The sequence below is a fragment of the Podarcis raffonei genome, chromosome 7 (assembly GCF_027172205.1).
Source record: "Podarcis raffonei isolate rPodRaf1 chromosome 7, rPodRaf1.pri, whole genome shotgun sequence".
Taxonomy (NCBI): Eukaryota; Metazoa; Chordata; class Lepidosauria; order Squamata; family Lacertidae; genus Podarcis; species Podarcis raffonei.
The window spans coordinates 49,093,589-49,119,164 of NC_070608.1; the positions used below are offsets into that span (position 1 = coordinate 49,093,589).

A 25,576-nucleotide genomic window follows, 5' to 3' on the forward strand; every position below is an offset into this window, starting at 1 on the left:
AATGCTGGACAAGATATATTACTATTTTATTTTTATTATTTCAATTCTGCTTTGCTAATTAATTATGCCCAAAGTAACTCACAACACAACAAAAATGCAAATCAGTACATCATAACAATAACACTCAATTACTAGATAATTTCAAAACTTAATATGACAATCCAAGTAATAATTTTTGATAATATAAACTTTATAACATTTTAAATTACTAGAAAATAAACTATCAATCATTAAAACGTATCGGTTATTATCAATCAAATATAATAAACATTTCTAGTGTAATCACTTATTAGCAATAAGCTGTCTGACATAGACTAACAAAAAAGTATGTAATTGTTATATTCATATGCCCCAAATTAGTATTATTGTTCATGCTTGTGGGAGACAAATTTATTTAATAAATTGCTATTTTTATTATTATTGTGGCAGTACGCAATCTGCCACGGTGTCACAGTGCGGGAAAAACCCAGCTCGTTTCAACTTAGGTTGTTGGTATAGAAATTGTAGTATATTGTTCTGGCTCAAAAACTAACCCCTCAACTAGTTACTAACCCATCAACACTTATCTGATTCAAGGCAAACAAAGCCAGATTCCTTTTATGCTGTGTGGCAACTTTTTTATTGTAGAAACAGGCCACCGTAATATCTCCTCTGGAACTTTGGAACAGTAGTTAATGTCGCTGCACCACTGTTATCACTCAATGTTCCCCTGTGTTCAGTATCCATGAATATAGAGTTAGACCCCTGTGATTTATGTTGGGGAAAACCCCAAAGTGGATTTCATTACCGTTTCATCCCCGCTTCATATTGTTGTATTTTTCTAACAAAACATTTAGTTTTTCACAATTATAATAATGGTAATGACAAGAGTAAATATACTATAGAAGATATGGTTTGGGGAAGATTCACTTACAACCATGAGGACAAGAAAACTTTTCTTGGCCTATATACAGAATTGTTAACCATGCACTGTGTAGTGGCTGTAGCAAGCCCAATATTATCATCTGCTTCATCCAGCAGATTGCAGAAATGCTAGGCTTACTGCATAAATAGGCCTTTCTATGTGGTTGTAGTCATCTATGCGTTTGGTTCTCCAGAAGCCGTAGCAATCTGGTTTATAGTTACTTGGGGATAATGGCTAAGATCCTAACTTACCTCCTTTGAACTGGGCAGAGTTCATGGAGCAGGCCTTTCTTGCCTTCTCCTTTGTTTTGCAGCTCCCTGAAAATCTACTTCTGGGTTTTCTGGGATCATACAGAATGGAGTGGGATATGGTGTGGAGGCTGTAGAAAGGAGAGGTGGTCAAAATGCCCCCTCCCAATTTGAATGGAGGAGCCACTTTAGATTCAAGCCAATGTGAATAGAAATACTTATCTTGATGAAAGTATATATGAGTTTCCTAAATTTGTTGTCAGTCACTGATTTTCTTCCTATCAGCGAATACTTCTTCTTCATGACAGTATCTAATCAAATGAACGGGAACATCACAATTCTAAGTGTGCTATGGTATCCTTCTGGAGTGGCTGTCTGAGTTAGGGTTGGGTGGCACCGCTTTGCGCTGGTTCCGGTCCTGCTTGGATGGATGTTTCCAAAGGCTGATGCTTCCAGAGTTCTTCAGCCCTGTGGAGCCCTCAGTGTGGGTTTCCTCAGGCTTTGATTTTATTCCCTATGCTGTTTAACATCTACTTGAAATTGCTGACTGGGGTAATCTGGAGTTTTGGAGTACGTTGTCAGCAATATGCTGATGACACACAGCTCTACTTCTCCTTTACATCTGCAGGTATGGCAGTGGATGTGCTGGACCCTTGTCTTGCCTCGGTAATGGACTGGATGAGAGCCAACAAACTGAAGCTCAATCCAGATAAGACTGAGGCACTGTTAGTGGGCGGTTCTCTAGACCAGATGGATGGGAGGTTGCCTGCTCTTGATGGGGTTACACTCCCTCTGAAGGAGCAGGTACGTAGCTTGGGGGTACTTCTGGATCTTTTGCTGTCGCTTGAGGCTCAGGTGTCCTCAGTGGCATGGAGTGCCTTCCATCAGCTTTGGCTGGTGGCCCAGCTGCACCTTTATCTGGATAGGGATAGCCTAACTACTTTTGTCTATGCTCTGGTAACCTCTAGGTTAGATTACTGCAACACATTATACATAGGACTGCCCCTGAAGACAGTTCAGAAACATCAGCTGGTGCAGAATTCGGCAGCCAAGTTGCTCACCAGCGCAAGATGATTTGAAAATATTACACTGATTCTGTCCTGGCTGCCAATTAGTTTCCGGGCCCAATTCAAAGTACTGGTTTTGACCTGCAAAGCCTTAACAGCTCAATACCTCAAGGACTGCCTCTCCCCATATAAACCAACCCAGACTCTGTGATCATCATGTGAGGCCTTTCTTTGTGTGCCTCCTTCACAAGAGGTCTGGAGGGTGGCAATATGAGAATGGGCCTTTTTTGCATTGTCTCCCCGTTTGTGAAATGCTCTCCACAGGGAGGTTTGCCCAGCACCTTCATTATACACCTTTAGGTGCCAGGTCAACCAGGCCTTTGGCTGAGTATCATCATATATTCTTTTTAATGTGTTTGTGGGAGGGGGTGGTTGCTGCTTTGTTTGTTTGTTTTGTTCTTGTTTTTATCTTGTATTTTTATGCTGTAAATCGCCCTGAGATCTGTAGATGAACGGCGGTATACAAATTTAATAAATAAATATATTTGTGAAACCCTGAAACTGATGACTCTAGATACACTGAAATGTTACCCAATACTTGTAGATTACTTCAAGTATGCTGATATTTATTTTTTCTTTCTTTCCCCATCTTTCTTGTCTTTTCCCTGGCAGATGCATAATGAGCACTCTGATGCAAGATAAAGTCAGTGAACAACTATAAAATGCCCAGATTTGGGTCAGCAAAGGCAGTTCAGATTCAAAATTCTGACAGCGATAGCACCATGGTGGAGAAACCAACTGGAAGAAAGGTATAAAAAGAAAATTGATTAAGAAGATTACATTGCAGCTAGGCAAATCCATAAAAGCAAAGAACATGTATGAGTCAGAAGAGATAGCGTTATGTGCAACTAAACAAAGTTGCTAAAATAACTCTGCCTGTGGTGTAATGAGCTAAAACCCACCATAATCTCCTCTTTCACTGTGTGCCCTGAAACTTTTTCATGCATTCTTTCATAGCTGATGACATTACTTACATTTAAGGTGTTTTAAAGTTGATAAAACACAAACTTGAAGTATCCCTCTGATTTTTAAAGAAACATTCACAACATTCATTTTAAAGTATTTGTGAGGTGTTATGTTGTGAACTTTTGATATTTTCTTTTGAGTAGAATTCAGTATGTATCATATTAAGATTACTATGAAAAGACTGTTGCCTACCTAATAGTATTCCAAAATTAATTCCTTCTTTCAATAGGGCTTAAAGTAGGCCTGTTAGCTGATCTGATCATTTTATCTGACTTAATCCAACCTTTTCCAACCTGGTGACATCCAGGTATTGGAGAACTCCAGCTGTGCTCCATTTCATCTAGCATGGTGAATGGTCAGGTATGATGAGAGTTGTAGTCAGTCACTATCTGGAGGGCACCAAGTTTGGAAAGCCTGGTTTAATCATTGCATTTAATCAATAAATTTTATTTTAAGTTTAAATAAATATGTATATTACCAAAATACCAATATGAGAAGTGTTAAAAAAGCTGAAGGAAGTGCGGTAACTTAGAATTTTAGAATCTATGGCTCAGCTAATTATAGTTGTCATTAAGGTTGCTTCCACACTGGTGGGAAGAGGGAATTGCTGGTGTTTTCTCTCTCAATTTTTTAGAGTCCATACAACTTCATTACCAAATTAATGCATTCTATGTTGTCATCCCATGTTATTTCAAACCTGATTTCTGGTAAACATTTGATAATAATTGGACATTGTGAACATGTGCCATTTAGGTTTTTAGGGCTATTGTGCAACTACTTGAAAGCTTCCCGTTCACAAATTTAGCCTATTTTGTTGCTTCTGGCTTAGATTAACAGTGGGGATGGGGGTGGGGAACAGATTATTGTCTCGCATCTGTTCCCTGTTCTCTCTCCAGGGAGAATGAAATTAATTGCTTCCTTCAATTATTTGTTCCTCCTCTTATTGCAAAGCACATTCACAATAAAAAATAATGGGAATTCAAGCACAGCCCTCCCATAGTGCAGAGCTTTGTCTTGCCAGGAGTCAATTTATTGGTCCTTAATTGGCACAGCACTGAGTCCAGGCTCTGGTCCTGGGCTTGCAAGGACTCTCCCAATTCAAATGTTACAGAAAAACAGAGATGGGTATAATCAGTGTCCTGATGGCACCTCATCCAAGTACCCCTAATGCCTGCTCCCAACAGATTCATATAGATGTTAAGTAATGGTACCCTACAGCACCAGGCAGCACAAAATGCTGCTCTCTGAAACCAACCAAAAACAGTGCCCCCAGTTTCCATCCCACAGAGCTAGTTCAGGAGGATACAATGATCAAGGCCATATACTTAGGGATTTTTCATATCCTTAAAAATCAAAAAGATGGCAGCGCCCATTATTGAAAAATGTTTCTCTAGCAAGGGAAAAAAATGTGTTTATACTTTCTAGTAACAACTGCTGAGAAAAATATTTATGCTTTAACACACCAAAGCTGTTGGAAACATGTCAGGAGTCCTGTGAATCTGTGTTTTTTGTGTCTTTGACTGTGTGTCTTTTTGTGTCTTTGACTTGTGTTTGAGTAAGCTGGTTTTGATCCCTTTTTTGAGAAAACAGTGATGCCACCTTGTACATTCCACTCCTTTGATAGATATTATTGAGAATAGGATGGAAATGACCTTGAGAGGTCATTAAATCAACTTGTAAAAATATAGAGCAGCACTATATCAACTGCATATTTGAGTTCTTTTAGCAGTGCCAACCCAGAATGATGGCAATATTAGTTACATCAAGCTTCTTGGGGGAATTTTTTATTTGACACAGGCAACTTGTTGCCTTGCTAAGCCAAAATGTGGGCAGTAACTAGCCAGGATGGTATAACGGCCCTTTAATTTCCAGTTCACAATCCTAACAGCTAGGGCACAAAATGGTTCCTCCATCATCCATGTACTTTTAAAGTTAGTTTTATATATCCAGAGCTACTACAGTCCATATATCCTTGGGGCTCTGGTCTTTGATTGTAGCATCCTTTACAGCTATAATCTTAGCTGTCTTGTGGAATGAGATCAACAGCAGTCACATAGCATTGCCTAATGATGTTGCAACTCCTGCTGTGACCTCCAGGCCTATGTCTCCAATGAGCTGCAGAGAAATATTGATAATTAACAGTTTAAGTATCAGCTTTGTAATTTGCCTTTAACTGAATGAAATGGATAGTTTCATAATTGGTGGTATTCAAGATATTTAAAAGAAAATAAGTTATGAATTATTACAGTGGATTGTTGTATTGCTCTGAAAATATGGTGGAAATTTAAGATAGCAAGATTGTGGCAAGTAAAACATATTCCATGTATTGCTGCCTGGCTATTAGTGACGATTCATGAAAAAGCAGTTTGTCTAACAGACATAATCATAGCTACATTGAGCGTAACGTAGTGTAATCTGCTTGCCTACATTTGTTCAGTATTATTAGATGAGCAAACAACTTTAGTTTGAAAAATATAACTTAAATTCTGAATGAACAAGCCATGGGAAATGATTGGTTTGTTTGCTCTTTTGAAAATCCATTAAAAATATTAACTGCTCTGTTTAAGATGCTAAGTCGGATTGAAATTTAGAATTGTACTTACTACATATATTTTATGTGAGCATTTTAAAGGATTTTGATTTCATTAATTAATATTGTCTGCTTCATAGCAGTAATTTTCATGACATAAGAAAGCTAAGTTTTTTTTAAAAAACTTACAGTAAATGCTGTTTCACATCTGCTCTGTTTTCTACCTACTAGTTCCTCAATATTCAGCATAGTAAACATTTTAATAGATGGGGGCTGGCCAACTTTTTTCAACATGGAGAAATCGGATTATCCCCTAGAGCTGGACTCCGTGGATGGGGAAGAAATTGGATGTCATTCACATTTTAATGCTAATCTACCTAATTTGCATTTCTGGAAACAATCTGTGAACCAAAACAATATTTGATATTCACATAGCTCCAAATTTTATGATACAGTTCTTCAACCAAAAAAGGAGTACAGAAATTGCAGAAATTGCTTGTTTATATTATGAGAACTGCATACAAAAATGTTGGATTTTCACTTTAAAAAAAAATCAAACTGATGTAGAAATGTGGCAAACGGAACATAATAATGGAAAATATGGGAAACCAATGGCAACAGATTTGACTATCCCTAGTAGATCCAGTCCATCCATAATGGATGTGCATCCCCAGGGTAATGAAGATTATATTCTATTACTAAAGGGAACACTTGCCAAATTGGAAGCACTTCTGTGTCTGACAGGTGCTGCACATGAAGTGACATGTGAAGCCTGCCAGGTGGGCAGCAACACTTGGCATGCTGTTAAACAGAACTTAACTCCAGCAAAAAGTGAGGCTTGGGTGCCCCAGAGTTCTGTGATAATGCAGAGACTTCTCAAGCTGTCTCACTTTTCACAGGAGCTCCCTCAGTTGGAAGTGATGCCACTAGCACTGTTAAGCACCATGCCAGGTGCCAACTTTTTAGGTCAGTTATTTCCACCCTAAAACAGAGTGCAGTGGGAAATACAGAAAAAGAGGCAGGGGTGGAGTCAGAAAAGCTAGTGGCAGCCAGATTACGTAACTTAAACTATCCCTGAAATATATTATTGTGTCAAGTATGTTTGTCTACTGTTTGCCCAATCCACCCTTTATTGAGAAAAGGACTGAGTCTGAGAAAAGAATAAGAGCTAAGCATTTATCCAACCTGCTGTTGTATTTTTTTCAGTGTATATTTAGAAAACTAATGTTGTCTTCTTAGGTAGATACACTTGTAATTTATATTGTTAAGAAAGCAAACTTTATACAGTCAACTGGCTACAATTATAGTTGTAGGAACTGAATCACAAACGTCTATCAAATTGTACTTCTGAGTTCAGTGAAATATTTTTACACATGTGTTGACTGCATTAGCTGTTTTGTTCCTAGTGTTTTTCTGTGACATAACAAGGCATTTAGCTTTCAGCTTCACTAGTCTTTATTCTGTCTCAATTTTTCACAATAACAGTTTTACTCTCCTTTTTAAACTTTATTTTGTTTTTTGTTTATACTTTTTATGTATTTTTAACATGCTTTATTTTCTTTATTACTTATGACAGAAAGCATAAGATGATGCAAGATTCTTTAGCATTCCATTACTATTCTGTTCTGTATTTGCTGTAGTAAATCTGTAGTAAAGTCTAATAATCCTAGATTGTTGTAATCTGAGGAACAGATTAGAGGTGTAATTCTTCTATTGGTTATCTGGTTTTTCATAGAATGTGTTTATTTTTATTTTTTTTTAAATACGCTGTTAATAGTTTTATGTAAACATTGTACTTGTAACTCTGTTTATATCAGAGCAAGGACAAGATTGCCTCCTACACCAAAACTGCCAAAGTGGATAGGAGTGATGTGGGAAAGGAGATGAAAGAAAAGTCTTCCATGAAACGTAAACTTCAGTTTAATGTTAGTCCATCCAGAAATGAAGATCGAAATTCAGACACAGGTAGTGCCAGCTTTATTTTTTCCTCTTGAAAAAATTTGCTATAATAAACCTTCACAAAAGATTAAAAAGTAATAGTAAAGTGCTTGCTTATATCCCACTTGTCAATCATTAATCTAGCTGCACAGTTTTTCTTACCTTTTTTCCTAGTGCACCTATTAAATGAGCAGTCTGCCTGTTAATATATGTTGATGTTCCTGGAAAAACCAGGCCTGGCCTGATTATTCAAATCTTACTGCTTTCAGCTTCCCTTACCATAATGTGTTCTACTTGGGATGGTGCATAAGACAGTTTAGAAGCTTCAGTTCATTCAGAATAGATAAGAACATAAAATGAGTCCTGCTGAATCAGATGAAAGGCCCATCTAGTCCAGTATTTTGTTCTCACAGTGGCCAAGCAGATGTCTGTGAAAATCGCACAAGCAGGGCCAGAGTGCAACAGCACTCACTGGATGGCCCCAGATTCTAGTATTATGAGAGAGGGTGGAAAACGGTTTCCTATCAACTTTCTCCACACCATGCATAATATTATTCATCTCTATTATGCCCCCCTTACTCCCCTTTTGGCTTGCCCTTTTGTAAACCTTTTGCACCTCTACAATATCCATTTTGATGTGAGGTGACCAGAACTGTCTCCTTAACCTTAACCAAACCTGAATCTAAACTAAAACTTCCCAAAGAAACTGATATCAGCTTGCTCTTGGAATGAGATCTGCAAAATGTTTGGGACTTCCCCGTTTTAGTTATAGCAATGTATTTCACTAATGATTTTAGACATTAATACAGATAACTTAATGCTCTGTTAGCTGGTATAAACTTTATCATAGAATGGTAGAGTTGGATGAGACCCCAAGGGTCATCTAGTCCAACCCCCTACAATGCAGGAATCTCAGATACAGCATCCATGACAGATGGCCATCCAACCTCTGCTTAAAAACCTCCAATGGAGAGTCCACCACATTTTGAGGGAGTCCATTCCACTGTCGAACGGCTCTTACTGTCAGAAAGTTCTTCCTAATGTTTAAACCTGGCGTTTATTAGATTTGGTTCTTTTATACTTCCAAAAGTAGTAATTAAGTCTTAGGTTTGGCATGATTTGCTATTTGTTAAACACATGCTTTTGAAGTGCCTTATGAATTGTTGGAAGCTTTGGATTGTGTCCAGTGTAGGACCGCATGAATGCCCTGTCAATGCAAGGATTTCTGCATATGCAACAGAACTCCCACCCTTCCCCTGTGTGCCCTCTAAACCTGTTCTAAGGGTTTTCTCAATATCTGGAGCAGATTTGGGAAGAGTGAGGGAGGAGAGGGGGGGGTCTCATTACAGAAATGGAAACCTTTGAACTGACAGGATAATGCCCTCTGTTTGCATTGCAATGCCAGCAGAGCTTTACACCACAGCCATTTAAAGTTTTCTACCTTATAAGATATGCCCTGGAATATTTTGGAGAAGAGTTGCTCTTCCTCAGCATGCTGCTTTCAATCTAGATTGATTTCTTGATAAAAATTTTGGAAAACCCTCTCCTTGATTACCTTATCCACACCTTTTCTCCCTAAACATGCCCCATAGAAATGAAAAAAAGGAAGTGGTTATTGTGATATTTGTATGTGCCCAGCCACAATGTGCAGATATAGAAACACTTCCAGTTGCCAGAACTGTCTACATTTGTTTTCATCTGTTTTATTATTTATACACTAGCGGCAGGGTAATGCAGAATCAATTCACAATGAGCTTTTATTTTCTGAATGAAACCAGTTTCTCAAGAAGCACTTTTCAGGGGCCAAAAATATGCAATAGATCTAGATTCTGTATGGACTACACAGAAAAAAACAAATACTCAGTCTCCATTGCTTTTAGAATAAAATGTTGTGCATACACAGCCTGAGGTCTACCTCCTCTGAGACCTGGGACGGGCAAACTTTAATAGTTCCATCCATCTCTGGATTATATTCCACAATAACAAAAAATATTCTGTTGAAACATGCTGTAAAACATATGCTCTGGAATTCTTAAAATGTTGTGAATCTCAGACTCCTCTTACATAGTTGTTTCATTCTGATGTTTGTCCATCATGTACTGAAGAACTTCTATGGTGAAGTACAGTATGTTCTCTACAAGTGTTCTGCAATATTTCCCTGTAAAATCACAATTTGTTACTGCTTTAGACTGTTTAGCAATGGTGTGAATTCTTAATTTTCTAGGCATTTATTTAGCAGCACTGTAAAGCTAGCATAAGGATTCTGTAGGAATAACAAAAAAGTGGCATGTCCATATATCTATATTGTATGCCACACTTCCTTGCTCTCCTCCACCCCTTTTCTCCCATGTCTTCTTCACTCTGTAGATTCAGATCCAGGACATACAAATGAAAACTGGGGGGAGAGATTAATATCTACTTACAGGACATATTCAGGTAAATGCATTATCAGGTATACTTAAAATAGCTGCACTTTTCCCTATTCACATATTTACAGTAGTTTTCATTAGTTGTTTTTTGTGCCTATAAATCTCCTTGCAAATACTTTATGTGTTAATATAGGCTTAGCTTGTGTTACTTTTCAGTGGAGAATCTAAAATGACCATCAAACTTAAGCATGTACAGGAATATTATTTGCTGTTAATAAAATCCCTTCACATCTGTGTTGGAAGATGGCAGCTACCATGTGGTAACCACAGTAACTTCTTTAGGAAGAAAATGTTTTATGCTGAATAATTATTATATTAAAAGACAAATGGAAAAAGTAATGCACAACAAGTAAATGTGTGTGTGTGTGTGTGTGTGTGTGTGAGAGAGAGAGAGAGAGAGAGAGAGAGAATGTGTGTGTGTGAATGTGAATGAATGATATCCAGCCAAGTCATATCCAGAGTAGACCCTTAAGTAAATTGATTTTATTATGCCTACTCTAAGTATGACTTGGTTGATTGTCACCCTAAGATAATTTTCAAAATATTTGCAATTATTGTATTAGATATATTTTTAGTTGTTATAACAGATGATATAGGTATTTAGAATCCATTGTAAACTGAGAGTTAAATCTGTGTGGCAAATGTTTTTCCTATAAAACAATCAACAAATCATGCCAAACAAGTATGAACACTTCCTTTTTCTAAAATTACAAAATCAGTGCATACAAGGCATTCAGTAATTTTAAACATGGTAAATCCATTTTTTTCTGCACAGTGAATCTCAAATTAATACACTTTACATATAAAAGTAGAGGCTTATAAGGGTATGATGTGGATATTCATTTTGGTTTCTTAATAAAGAAGGATAAGTGAAGACAGTAGCTTGGGTGGTACTTGAATGGGGTTGCCCTGCTCACCTGACCTCTATCCAGCTGCTGCTATTGTTGCTGTATACTGGCAGCGGAAGATGCAAAGCGGAAGGAAGTTCAGCGTGCTGGCAGAGGCAATCCAGCATTTCTGCAGGCATGTTTGCACCTCACCTTTGACTAGTCCCTTCACTCCATCCCAGTAAACAGCGATGCAGCTGGCGGAGGTCAGGTAAGCAACACAGCCCCAATGTCCCATCTGCTACTGAGTAAAAAAACAAAATGAGAGGTTGAGAAAATTAATGCTAAGATGGTTAACAATTTTAATTAACTTGCAGTATAAACTCTTTAGAAAAAATACAATTACCTGTATAGTCTGAGACATATTCTAGCCCATTTCCTATTACATTATACAGGGTTGCAGCAATAGTTTTTATTACATGTGTGACCTATAGCTGCAGCTGTTACTGTAGACACATCAATTTGGGGGGAAAAACCACTGACCTCTGAGTGAAAATGTTTAGAAAGGAGAATGCTGTGGTCAGAGCCTAAATTTCTCAAATATATGGGGCATTAAAAATTTTTAAACTTTTCTTAGTGTTTCTTTAAATATAATCAAATACTTTGTCTGAAATATGTAGACATTTTGAAATGGGAGAGTATGTTAATATGCAGCATTTATACTTCTGTCATTCTAACAAATCTTACCTCAGAAGTAAAAATAAAGTAGGGGTTCCATTTTTTGACCATTGAATTCTAAATTCTATTCATATATCAAGACACCCCCACAGTAAGAGTACAGGGATGTCTGCTAGTATGAGATTTTTTAATCTGAATATCCTATGGCCCAATCCACGTGTCTTTGCTAGTACTCAGAGGAAACAAACCCATGATCCCTTTCTTAAACTCCAATCGTTAATCCAGTAAGAAAACTTTGCTACAGATTATAGTTTGGAAGTGAAACAAACCATGGTCCCTGGTTCACATATGACACCAAGCCCAAGGATTGTGGTTTGTTTTCCCTATGTGTTAGCAGAGAGAAGATATGGTTTACTGTGGTTGTGAATTGAGGTTACTGTAAGTATATGCTTATTCAGTATTAGGAACATAAAGGTGAGTTTTAGACTGCATGTGTTTTCTAAAGTATTCTGTTTGATTTTAGGTTTATATCACTTCCTTTAAGGAGCTTAGGGTTAAACTATATGTAACAATGGCTGACTCGACACAAGTAATGTAAAATACTTATAAAGTGCTATTTTATTGCATGGGGAATGGAGGAGATAGCCCTTTACTGCTGTCTTTTCTGAAAACAATTCTCCCCAGCTGTTTCTTTCCTGATCAAGTTACTTCTAGTTTTGGAGGCTTACCTGAAGAAAAAGCTAGGGGGGAACGATTTTAAGAAAGAAGCACATACTTGAAAGCAGTTCTGCAACTTCCATGTACCATGTGCACTTTAGATTGCCTTATCCCAACTATGGTTGCCTTAAGATAAGATTGCCTTACCTGTGGACAAACGCCGCCTGAAAGCAAGATGGGCGCGGCATCCCCATAGTCTCCTTTAAACTGGACTTTACCATTCAAGGGATCTTCCCCCTTTTATTTTACCTATCCCAACTTGTACGAGTTGAGTGTTGACTTAAGTCTGACATAGAGGTCATGCCAAAATCATATCTAGTTTGTTTGTTAGAGTGGCCTCACAACAGTTCTGTGAAGTATTGGCTCAGTTCTCATGTAACACTAAGCCAAACACAGTGTGTAGATACTCATAGTAAAAGTCATGGCTCCCTTCTCTCCCAGTCCTACTGCTGACATGCTATCTGAAGCTAAACAAAGGCTTGGCTTAGTATCATGTCCAAACTTAGTGTTGTGGTTTATCTTACTCTAGACAAATCACAAATTGTAGCCAAGATTTGTTCAATGTGTGCTGTTAGCTGTGATATTTTTTTCCCTACCGTGAGTACCTATACACCTACATGATCACATTTAGCCAGTTTGGCTTAGCATTAACATGCATATTGGGTCATTGGCTTGTCCAGTGCCACACAGAGAACTTAATTGCTCAACCCAACTCCTCCACAAAGCCAACCTTAGCCACTACCTCACACTGACTCAACTTATTGACTAAATATTTTCAAGAGAAGATTTGCTAATATATTCTTTCCATTTGCAGAGGAAAGCAATTTAGTAACTTCAGAGGGAGTGTGTAAAATGATATACTTCTCCAGTCTGTATATCTGTGCTTTCTCTTGAATGTGCTATAATTGACAGTATTTTGTTCTTACTGAGATCTACTGATATTTCCAGAGAAAGAAGTCCCAGAGAAGAAGAAAATGAAAAAGGAAACTGGAAATAAGAAAGCAGCACCTGTTAGTATTCTGTTTGGTTACCCACTATCAGAACGCAAGCAGATGGCCCTTCTTATGCAGATGACTGCCAGAGACAACAGTCCAGGTACTACCAAGCAGGCACTTCCTCTGTGTGTATAGATACAGATGCAGGGGCCCTGTATCAGGACCATGGGGAAAGGGGGTCTAACATTTTCCTCCTCTCCCACAGGCTCTGTGAAAACTCCACCCCCAAGTTGCCATTGGCCCCAGGGGGGAACCAATAAGAGCTTTTCTCCCAGGACTTAATAGCAGCTTGTTGTGGGAGGAGGAGTTTATTGGCTCAGTGGCATAGGGGAAAGTAGACATACATTACATAATTCCCTGGATACAGTATACATGTATAGCCCGATTGACATGGCTTCAGGTCCTGTTACGGCTGCAAGATAATAAGGAGATGGTGGGAACAACCCTTTTGTGATGCAAGTGTTGTATCAAAGACCAAAACCTCCAGGTTTCATGAAGCTATTGCAACATATCATGGCCTAGGGAACCACCTAGTCCAGAGTTTTTGTTAACTGGGAAATTAATCAGTTTGCTAGCTGTCTTTTGGAGCTGATGCTGGGATCCAGTTAGTCCTTTCTTCAATGGATTTTCCCTCACCATTTGAATAGATTATTAACAGATGACATGACACACACAGCCTGCCACCCACAAGAAAAAAAATGAGATTGTAAGAGGACTTCAGTCAAGCAAATTTTATTCACTATGGCAGAAATTTTTACAGTATTTTTTGTCTTGAATTTTAATTTGTAGATCCCAGTCTAAATCATCCTCTGCAGACAACACCAACACAAAAGAAAACACCAAGCTCTTCATCACGACAAAAAGACAAAGTTAACAAAAGAAATGAACGAGGGGAAACCCCCTTACATACTGCAGCCATTAGAGGCGACATTAAACAAGTTAAAGAGTTAATCAGTCAAGGTGCAAATGTGAATGTAAAAGATTTTGCAGGTAAGTTTGACGAGTAATCAGTTTATATAAGACGCTCTGGTCTCTCTTACAATTAGGATATATGAAATAATGACTCTTGAATAACTTGCTGTTTGTTATTGGTCTATAGAACAAACAGCCTGTACTGAGGAGTTGAAGGTTTTGGCATTACTGTTTTATGTTCAGTGACAGGCACATGCTTCTTTACATGGTAATCGGTGTGGCATGCAAATTTTAATATTCCCTTTGAAGAGCATCATGTATAATTTCAAAGTGTGAAATGTTTACTCTAGTGTGAGATTTGAGGATTTTTTTCTATAGCTTCTGGACACCTTCTTTACAAATTTGCTTGTGAGTTTTCCTGATTCATGATGGTAAACTATATTATTTTTTTAGTGTGCCGGTACTTCAGAAGATAGGTTTGTCAATGTCAGTTTGCCACAATAGCTAAAAATGGCACTTCTACTTTCAAAGGAAGTGGCTAAGTTAACATGTAATAAGACAGACTTTCTGGCTTATTATGGTTTACTGTAAATGAGCAGTGTGTTAGCAGGCAATTCCTGATCGCTCAGCTTTGCTTTTACCCTGGTGCAAGCAGGATAACTGAACCTGGAATCCTTGGCTTCCCCTTATGTCCAAACAAGGAATTGTGGTTTGTTGCACCTTCACAAAAAAGATCAGCAAACGAATAACAAGGCACAACTGAAGATTGGCTTCTTAGAAGGTGACAAAGCCAAATCCCTGATTGGGATTTCAAGGGAAACCAAGACTTTCCTAGTTTATTCTGCTCACTTGAGGAGAAGAAAAAAGCCAGTGACTGGGCAGTGACTGGAGCTAGTACATGTCAACTCCAATATTTCACAAAACTGAAAACATTGTTGTTTGAATTTTAATTAACCTAACAAACCACATAGCAAAACACTACATTTTAAATGGTTGTACCTGCAGGAATAAAAGAATGATTTCCTATTAAAATTTTAAAAGTGTGTATCAGTCTTTGCAAAACAAATCAAACTGCATTATCTTTGAATTATACACACATACATCCTTCATATTTGGACTTCTTTTGTAATAGGTTGGACACCTCTCCATGAAGCTTGCAATGCTGGCTATTATGATGTTGCTAAGGTCTTAATAGCAGCAGGGGCAGATGTGAATACTCAAGGACTAGATGATGATACTCCACTTCATGATTCTGCAAGTAGCGGACATAGAAAAGTATGTACCATTCATGCAGTAAATAAGCAATCCCCATATAGATACAGTGGTCCAAACTAACTAAACAAAATCTACAGAGGATTTCTAAACACTAACTTGGGGGACTTCCAGCACACCAGTGGAACTGCCACTGCATCCTATACTGGTTCAGCCTAGGAGCAAAAGGAAAAAGGGTGACCTCAAAACATTCAAAAACAGCAGGGAAAACACGTAGTGCCCCAGTGACCCTAGAAAGACCCTCAAACAAGTTATGCTGGCAACAACACCAGTATGCCAGAAATGTGCTGAGGGAGCCAGTGAACTCACAATAATGTGGGCACACCCTGAACACATATCTTTGCATCCCAGCACAATGCGTACAGCACCAGACAGAAATCAGACACATCATGGTGCATTTGTCTCTTCGCTGCCCCCAAATTTAGCACCAGTTTATAGATTCCAGTAGCACCAGTGCTACAGGGGGAGTCCTAACTGGTTGAAATGGGTTATGTTTAAGGGAAGGAGAGTAGAGCATCTGTTTTGCATGCAGAATGTCCCAGGTTCAGTGTCCAGCGTCTCCAGATGGAACTGGGAATGCTCCCTGTTCTGAAGCCTTTGATAGTCACTGCCAGGCTAGTGTAGATAATACTCATCCTGACCATAAGAAAGGTAGGGAACACCCAATCCAATTGGGAAGAGTGGTGCATGGACCCAGAGCCTGGCTCCTGCATGGGTGAGCCAACCAGCTCACCACACCCCCTGCAACTCATATGATCAATCTACCCTCTTCCTCATTTAGCATCCCAGCAGCCCTCATTACCCCGCTCTCCATTTCTGCAACTGAGTGCTTCATTCATCCTGGTGTCAGCAGTTATCCCTGTGCCTGACAAAACAAGGGAACCTGAGTGAGCAGAGAGAAAGGGGGCCTCTGCTTGACAGCAACTGCTTGACAACATGGTAGCAGTTGAAGTGTTTCCTGTGGCATTAACTTTTTGTTAGGAGCACCTGTAGCATCACTGTCTATCATGAAGCTTGCCCAGGTGCAGAAGCCTGCCTGGAACTGGTAGATTATCAGCCCCTGTAGAGAAATAGCAGGGAGCATTCTTAGGTGGTGGGCCTCCTTCATGGTTTCCATAGAACAGAGTGTGGGGTAGATCCTGCACCTGTCCAGGAGCAAGCAGCAGAAAATTGGGGAGTGGGGACATAGAGGCAGTGGGTAGCTGCTGGAAAGCATAGACCCTGAACCTGGTTGCATAATAGGTGTTTGTAAGTGACAGAGAAGAGTAAATGATGCCACTTGAGTGTTCTGCCAGCGTAAATGCCTCAGCAGGAGTGGGGGAGACTGCATATACTTGCCCTTTGGGGGGTTTCACTAGAACTCTGTTTGCAAGGGATGTTACGCTTATGAATGTTTGGCCAGTAATGGCAATGTTTGGGGCAGAGTGCCTGGCCTTCATCAACAGAGAGCTCATCTGTAGTGTGGTGGTTAAGAGCAGTGGACTCGTAATCTGGTGAACCAGGTTCGATTCCCCGCTCCTCCACATGCAGCTGCTGGGTGACCTTGGGCCAGTCACACTTCTTTGAAGTCTCTCCGCTTCACTCACCTCACAGAGTGTTTGTTGTGGGGGAGGAAGGGAAAGGAGATTGTTAACTGCTTTGAGACTCCTTAGGGTAGTGATGGAGCAGGATATCAAATCCAAACTCCTCTTCTTCATCATCATCATCTGCATGTGGGAGGGACGAGTGCTTTCTCTGTGTGTGGAAGACACTGCTTCCTGCTGTTGAGGAGGGAGGTGTAAGAGGTACTAAAGCAAAACAATTCAGACAAGAAATGCTATTCACATATAACAAAGTGGGAGGAAGACATGGGTGACAGTTATAACAGTTACACTTCATAGCATGGCTGCCACCTTCTCTTGCATTTCTGGATGGGCTGCTTTGTCCTGGCAGACCCAGTTGTTGGAGTAGAATATTGGGTGTTTTGTATCTGGAATCTGAAGCACTTGTAATGTGCAGTGTGCATAGTTTGCATAGTGGTAACACATCTCTAAAGTTCATATTGGTGTTCTGGAGACAAGCAGTTTGGTATGATGTTCTCTTTTTCTTCCAGTAGTGGTGATCTATGGCATAGTGGGTTATGCTGCCCTCTTGTGCCCCAAACCAAGAAACACAGGCTGTTGACAGTTACTCTCCTCCTCCTCTTGACCAGCCAATCTCCTGCCTATGCTATGATGCTCTGCTTTCATATCTGGAGGCAGTAATACTTTTGAATACCAGTTGCTGGGAACCACAAAAGGGGAGAGTTCTTTTGTGCTCAGATCCTGCATGAGGGTTTCCCACAGGCAGCTGGCCAGCCACTGTGAGAACAGGATGCTAGACTAGATGGGCCATTGGCCTAATCCAGCAGGATCTACTTACATTTTATATAGAGAGACTTAAAGAAGACTTATGCATGAGCTCTGAGATACTGCCCCATATCATGCACTCTGTTTCAGTTGTAGCCACTCTCTGTGGGTGTTATATATTGGCAGTGGTGTACAGTTATTGGGTTCTGAAGTACAATGTTCTGCCATGGTGAGATTGGCAGGGGCAGTCATTGATAAAAGGGTGGCTTAAAGAACACACACAACTCCTCAGTGAGACAGCAATTTTTTGCACCAGGTCTAGGGCTGGTATAAAGTTCCAGTATCAACATGAACATGGCAGCAGTCTGGAGGACTACAGAACAATGTGTAAATATGCCCAAGTTATTTAGCCTGCCATTTTTTACCAGCCTGTGACGACAGTTGTAGTCTGCATTTCCATGCTGGTCACAAGAGATGGGAAAATTCCCATCTCTATGGCCATCATGAAAATTCAGGATACCAGCTTCTCAGCAGGCCTGTTTTTATTTTTTAAGTATCTAACAAAGAAGTGATATTGCTGAGGGATGGGTTTCCCTGCACTGAAAAGCAGAAACAAAGCAGACTGGCAGAGGAAGAATGTTGAAATCCATCCCTTCTCCACCAGCCCATTAACTTTTCTCCATAGAATTCCTGGTGACCTATGGCTACCAAGCAGATAGTTAGGTACAGGGATGGTAAGGAACATGGTGTAAATGTCCTCTACCCTTGATCCACCTCTGTCCTGTTCATGACTCCATCCTGTTCTGGCCATTCCATCAGCATATCTTTGTTGGCAGAGCTGTTCATTCAGCATATTTGGGTATTCTGCCAGCAGCACTGGCATGCCAGTGTCATATCTTGATTTCTGCCAAATACTATAGCCTCTCAGTCAACAGAACTTAAGGAAAAGATTGCTTTGTAAAATATGTTACAAGAGTTTAATCTCCTGTGTTGCTTAATTTTTTTATCTTTAGCACCAATCCACAGATTTAGAGCAGTCAAAATAAATCAGTGTACTGTTCTGGAGTGTGTTATGTGTGGATTTCAGCACTGCTGTCCTACCCTGATTTACTTACTGGTATATAATGTCATCCATGTATATAGCATTTTACAGAGTGAGATGCTTTAAAAAAACAGGTGTCTGTTTACAATCTAATCACCTCCCAAGGCCTGTTTTTAATGTTAATTAATGTCTAATAAACTTAAATACCTAATGTTTCAGATTGTGAAATTGCTGCTCCGACATGGCGGAAATCCATTTCAGGCTAATAAACAAGGAGAAAGGCCTGTTGATGTAGCAGATACAGAAGAACTAGGGCGGTTACTGAAAAGAGAAGTTCCTATTTCTGATGATGACGATGGTTGTTCAGGTCAGAAAAAACCCTTTTAATTGTACTTTTATAGTTATACATAAGTGTGTATAGATAATACACAGACTTTCATATTGGTGTGCATATACAGAAAACAGGATCCTTGCAGATAAGTACAGTTATACCTCTCAGTGACCTCCCACTGAATTTTACGGGACAAAGTAATTTGCAGAGACATGGTTCTGTGAAATTATCTCCTACAACTTTGTCATCAGCTTAGTTTTGATGAATCATTTTGCTGATTGATCCTCACATTGCACTAAATGGGGCTTACATCTGATTAGATATGCACAGGATTACACTGTTCATCTCTTATGGGCCCCCCATAACAATAGCTGGGTGTGTTTTCGAATAAAGCATATTTATTCCTTCCCTGCACACTTCCAATTAACATTTGGATGTCCTTCACATGGGCCAGGTAGACACAAACTAAAAACTTGCCAAGCCCTTTGGGATTTAACCAGCAAGTTTTTTGTAGTTTTCCAGGTTTTAAAAATAGAGTTTCATAGAAGACTAATTATATATATATATAATATATAAAATTATATATTTTATATATAGACTAATTATATATATATATATATATATATATATATATATATATGTATGTATAAAATCGCTGCTCTTTGGAAAAGTTATTTTACATGTCAAATAAAATGAGCTATTGTAGAGGTGATCTGTCCACTCTGTAAAAGTGTGTGATTTCCTATATATATTTCAACTGCTATCTACACAGCTTGACAAGAAACCCCAAGAGACAACAGCAACACCTGAACACCCACCCCAAAGCCTTTACTTGTAATGAACTTTTTTGCACTTCTTCACACAGTATGTAGTTAAACTGTGGGATCCAGTGCCAGAAAACATTTAAAAGATGGTTAAAAAGAGATAAAACACATGTAACATACAGGTCATTTTAAAAGTAATATTCACTGTCATGAATAGTAAATAAATGAATATATTTGTTGACTCTTTTCATTTTCTTTTCTAGATCTTGAAGAGACACCGTCTGTAAATCCTTCCAGTATAGATGGGACTATGGATTCTGAGACAGAGAAAGAGTCTCTAGACAGCAAGCACATTCCCAATAAGGCATCATTTTCATCTGCTCTTGATGAATATGAGTTTAAAGATGATGATGAAGATGAAGTTAAGAAAATGATTGATGACAGACATATACCTAGGAAAGATCTGAGAAAAGAGGATGAATCTGAAATAGAACAGAGTAACCTATTTCTTAAACAGGAAAAGGTAACATTTCCAAAATCATTTAAAAATAAGAAACAGAAGCCTTCCAGAGTCTTATATTCAAGTTCTGAAAGTTCAGATGAAGACATTCTTCAGGACAAAAAGATAATCTCTTCTCCGTGTTCTGTCACAGAAACTTCAAATTCTGATGCAAAGATTAAAAAAGAATATGCTTTTAGTGAATATAAACAGAAAGGAAAAGTTAAAAGAAAACTAAAAAATCAAAGCAAAAATAAAGAGAACCAACAATTAAAACTTGAAAAAGAGAATTCCAGAGTGCTAAACCTGGGTGCTTCTGTATTAGAATCTTTAGACAAAAGCAGAGAAGAAGAGAATTTTCGAAAATCTTTTAACTCAAAAGAGGATTCTTCTTTGCCCTTACTCCATATTACTGCAGGCAGATCCCCCAAGCACCCATGTGGATTAATTGAAAAGCAGTCAACTCCACTTAAACAAGAAAATGTTAAAACATGTTTATCTCCAGGAGGGTCTGATGTAACATCACAATCTGAATTAGTGCAGTATGATCATAATACAGACTCTGAGTTTGTACTGGAAAGCTCCAGTGGCAAATCCTACAAGCACAAAGACAAAAGTAAACATCAGAAAGAATTTATTTCTGAATTTGGTGAAAAATCCACTCCTAAACTTAAGGAGGAACAACACAATAGCTCATCCTTTGAAATTTCTGAATGTACCTTGAAAAAAGTAGATAAGGAGGGGAAAGCACTTAAGAAGCATAAACTGAAACATAAAGAAAAGGATAAGCACAAAAAGGAGCCGGATGGAGAAAAGGAAAAGAACAAGCATCGAGAGAGTTCTAAGGAGGCCCAAAGGAATATTGAGTTTGATAGAGAGTTTTGGAAAGAGAACTTTTTTAAAAGTGATGAAGCAGAGGATATATCAAGTTTGGACCATGAATCTCAAACCTCTGAGAGAAAATCTAAGCTGGAAAAAGTTCTGATGAAAGAAGACAAATATGTGAAAGAGAAAAACTTTCAAAAAGATAGAAATTTTAGAGAGGAAAAGGAGAGAGAGAAAAATAAAAAAGAAAGTGACAAGGAGGAAAAAGCAAGAGATACAAAGGAAGAAAAAGACATGTTCATTGATAAAGAAACAGAATTGTTTTGTTTAGGTGGTAGGGATTTAGCTACTAATGTATCTTTGGTAGAGAAAGAAACAGACCTTGAGAAACAGGAAAAACCCACAAAGGAACATAGAGAAAAGCTGGAGAAGCGGAATTCTGCTACTGAAAAAGTAGAAAGAAAACATTTAGACAGAGAGAAAAAAATAAAATGTGAACATAAGTCAGAAAAAGAAAGATCAGACCCCATTGAAAATGTAGAAAAGACAAAAGAAAAAGAAAAATCATATTTTCAGCAAACAGAAAAATCTCATAAAGAAAATGACAAATTAAAAAGCATAAATACTATTAAAAAGCTTGATGACAGAGAAAAAATCAAAGAAAAACTTGATAAAAAGCATGACAAAGAAAAAAGTGATAGATACTTGTCAGAATGCAAAGAAAAGCCTGGAATTGAGAGAAAATCCAAGGTTTCTGAAAAGGAAGCTGACTATTCAAAAATTGAAAAGGGTAAAAAAGAAAAGGAAGCTGAGAAAAAAGAAAAACCGAGAGATCGGGATAGTTCAACAGTTGCAACTATAAAGCATGTTCCAGAAGAGAAGAAATGTAGCATTGAAAAAACCTTGTCCTTGAAAGAGAAACCAAAAGATGAATTACTGAAAACTCCAGATGGAAGAGAGAAAGATAAAAAAGATAAAGATATAGATAGATATAAAGAGCGTGACAAACATAAAGATAAAATACAGCCAAACAGCGTACTTAAGCTAAAACCTGAAACTGAAAAGCTTAAGTCAAAACCAACATCAGCACCTAAAGACAGTCGGCCTAAAGAAAAGAGATTATTGAATGATGATTTGATGCAGACAAGCTTTGAAAGAATGCTTAGTCTTAAAGATCTGGAAATTGAACAATGGCATAGAAAACACAAAGAAAAAATAAAACAGAAAGAAAAAGAAAGATTGAAGAATCGATCCTGTTCAGAACTTAACAAAATAAAAGATAAGGACAAAACAAAACATCCGCTTACTGAATCAAAAACTAAAGAGCTGATTCGTTCAAAAAGCTCTGAGTTGTCAGATACTTGTGTGAAGGATAAGCAGCCGAAAGATGCTACAAGTTGTAGATCGCAGTCTGTTGACATAAAGAATTTAGCAGCTGGTGGGAAACTGTCACTGCTACAGGACAACAGCTTAAGTAGATCTCCCAGATCAGAAAGTGAAAAGACAGGGCTAACATCCAGATCAGTGTCCATGCTTTCAGTGGCTAGTTCGGAGGATTCTTGCCATACAACAGTGACTCCTCCAAGACCAATAACTGAATATGATTCAGACTTCATGCTTGAAGGATCTGATTCTCAAATGTCTTTTTCACATTCACCATTTTTACCTAGTGCCAAATCACCTGCTCATCATGAGACTGATAGTTTATCAGAGTTGCCGGAGCGCAATAAAGCACCTTTTCCAAACAGGTTTCCACCAGCTTATGTGAGATCAGCATCTGTTGAGGATGTTAAACTTATTATAAATGAGTGCAGGCCGGTTGTAGAAGTTCGAAGGTGTAGTATGCCATCTGTTGTTTGTGAAAATGCAAAGCAGCCCCGAGTGTCAGAAGAAAATAATCACAGTGCGTTGCTTTCAGTTCAGAGTCATAGTTGCCCTTCTCCTAAACATGAATCACTATGCTGTAATTTGCTGGAGAAGGATTCCCAAAATGGTATGTCAAGCATGCATTCCAGTTCTGCATCATCTCCAACTAGATCTGCTAGCAACAAGCATATTACATCAGATGCCGTTAAAAATGCTACTCTGACAAACCCATCAGGAGAAAGTCATACACCTTTGGAGCATTGCAGCCAGAATAATACGACTCCATCAAGTAAACCATGGGATGTACCTTTGGATAGATTGAACTCATTGAGCAGTGAGTGCATCTGTTCAAATTTTCCTGGCTTTGAGCAAGATGCAGCAACTGTCCCAGCCATACACAATTCTGAAAATAAAATCTTGAAAGAACAGAAAAATTCTGAACCTTTTCTTCATCATGCTGAAAACATAGCAAATTTTACATCACCGGAATCTGCAGCTGTTTTCTCTCCCCAGTCTTCTTGTTCGTCTCAGCCAATCACAGATGCAGTCTATATGTCAAAGCATTCTATACCAGATATTAGCAGCCAAGAGTCTCTGGTTGTTAAACACCAACAAAGTGCCATTCAAGCTACCAATTCAATCTTAGATGTAGATACAAACAGTAAAAAGAAGATAGAAAAAACTTTCTTTCCATCAAACAATAAAAAGTCGGATGTGCTAATCACTGTGTATCCTGAAAGCTTCACTAAAGAGATTTCACAACATTTTGAAAAGGATTTTATTGCAAATGATCCTCGTTTACACCCTAATGCAAGTTCTGTAGTCAGTAAGCTCATTTATAAGACATCACAAGTCGATGAGCTAGATAGCAGCATGATTGATATTCAGATTGCAGGTGAAAAAGACCATTCTGATTACCTGTATTCATCCCATATGACAAGTAATAAAAATGAAATAGATCTACAGGATCTAAATGGCAGAGCGCTGAAAGGAATTGCTAATGAATATAACAGAAAACTTTTTAATATAGACAGCATGGAAAACAGTTCAGTGGAAGAAAACTTGCAACAGTGCCTTTCACCTTGTTTGGAAAGCCATTCACAATTAACTGGACATGAAGTGCATAAGTACAGTGCGAGTGTTAAGTCAGAATTGGAAGAAGCAATAGAAGACCATAAAGGAGAACAGTATGAAGTTCCTCAAAGAATCACAAGGAACAGAGCAAATATGCTTGCTAATCAAAGTAAGCAAAATCTTACTGGTTGTCCTCAGATATCAGAAAGAGATTCTGAATCATCTTCCTCTATAAAAGGAAGGATAAGACTGACTGAGGAAGATGATGCTCAGGCGCATCATCCTCGGAAAAGAAAGCTGTCACGTGTTCCTCAGCCTGTGCAAGCGAATCCCTCATTAATGCAAGCTAAAGAAAAAATTCACCAGTCTCTGGCAGCTATTGTAGACTCTCTCAAACTAGAAGAGATCCAGCCATACAGTTCAGAGAGAGCAAATCCATACTTCGAATATTTGCACATAAGAAAGAAAATAGAAGAAAAGCGTAAATTGCTGTGTAGTGTTATTCCTCAAGCGCCTCAGTATTACGATGAATATGTGACCTTCAATGGATCATACCTCTTAGATGGCAACCCTTTGAGCAAGATATGCATTCCAACTGTAAGTAACTGGGTATTTAAGTTTTAATAGAGTGAATTATATACTCTCAGCAATCTCTTAAACTGTTCAGTTCATTCCAGTGTAAGCTAATGGAACCAGATTTCTATTCTGCATAGTAGGAGCATGCTGCAACCATGTTACTTTTTGCTTGATAGTTCTGCATGCTCCTTGCCACCCCCTGTCCCCATCCCATAACAATAGTATATTTTACTTTCTGCATAAACTAAATGAGAAAGGGGATGTTTTTGCGTAAGGAGAATAGCTATGCTGCTGTTTTCTACCTTCTTATTAAATGCAAAACAAATAAGTATTTTTGATGCAACCAGCTGATGCCAAAAGGGCCAAGAAAATACTCATGAGTAGCATAGTTTGCATTCCACATTTTTTACAAGATAACTTTACATTGCCCTTTTAGCTCCAGTGTTTATGCAACTGGAAAGTTGCTAGGAGGACTTGTTAGCCAGATTTTTGGAGAAGACAGATAATGCTGTCAGAAGCTGAAGGAGTTTGGAAGCTTCCACTTCTGTTTAAACATTACATCTGAGCCTTAAACTGTAGATTAACTGTTATTATGAACCACGGTTTACTCAAGTAAGCCAGCTTCTTAAACTACAATTTGAAATTGGCTTTGTTTTTGTAAACAGTTGTTAAAACTAACTGCAGTTTGTCTGGTTCAGAAGTCAATCTGAAAGAGAAACAAGCTTTCAAATTCCTTGCAAGCTGTGCCAGGGAAAAATAGACAAGGCTCACACAGACTTGTCCTATGCC

At 38.5% G+C, this 25,576-nt stretch overlaps 1 protein-coding gene across 5 annotated transcripts in view; it reads left to right on the plus strand.

Annotated features, from left to right (window-relative positions):
• Positions 1-25,576, plus strand: part of ANKRD12 (ankyrin repeat domain 12) — a 50,118-nt gene that overhangs the window by 19,166 nt on the left and 5,376 nt on the right. For 4 of the 5 annotated variants that reach the window (XM_053396520.1, XM_053396519.1, XM_053396522.1 and 1 more), the window contains 8 exons: positions 2,832-2,968; positions 7,533-7,680; positions 10,021-10,089; positions 13,253-13,399; positions 14,089-14,289; positions 15,344-15,486; positions 19,072-19,219; positions 20,211-24,808. In XM_053396520.1, coding sequence (XP_053252495.1) covers positions 2,882-2,968; positions 7,533-7,680; positions 10,021-10,089; positions 13,253-13,399; positions 14,089-14,289; positions 15,344-15,486; positions 19,072-19,219; positions 20,211-24,808 — 5,541 coding nt within the window. In that variant the 5' untranslated portion in view covers positions 2,832-2,881. Of the gene's footprint in view, positions 1-1,736; positions 1,957-2,831; positions 2,969-7,532; positions 7,681-10,020; positions 10,090-13,252; positions 13,400-14,088; positions 14,290-15,343; positions 15,487-19,071; positions 19,220-20,210; positions 24,809-25,576 lie in introns of those variants that run through there. The other variant, XM_053396523.1, reaches the window with a different exon arrangement.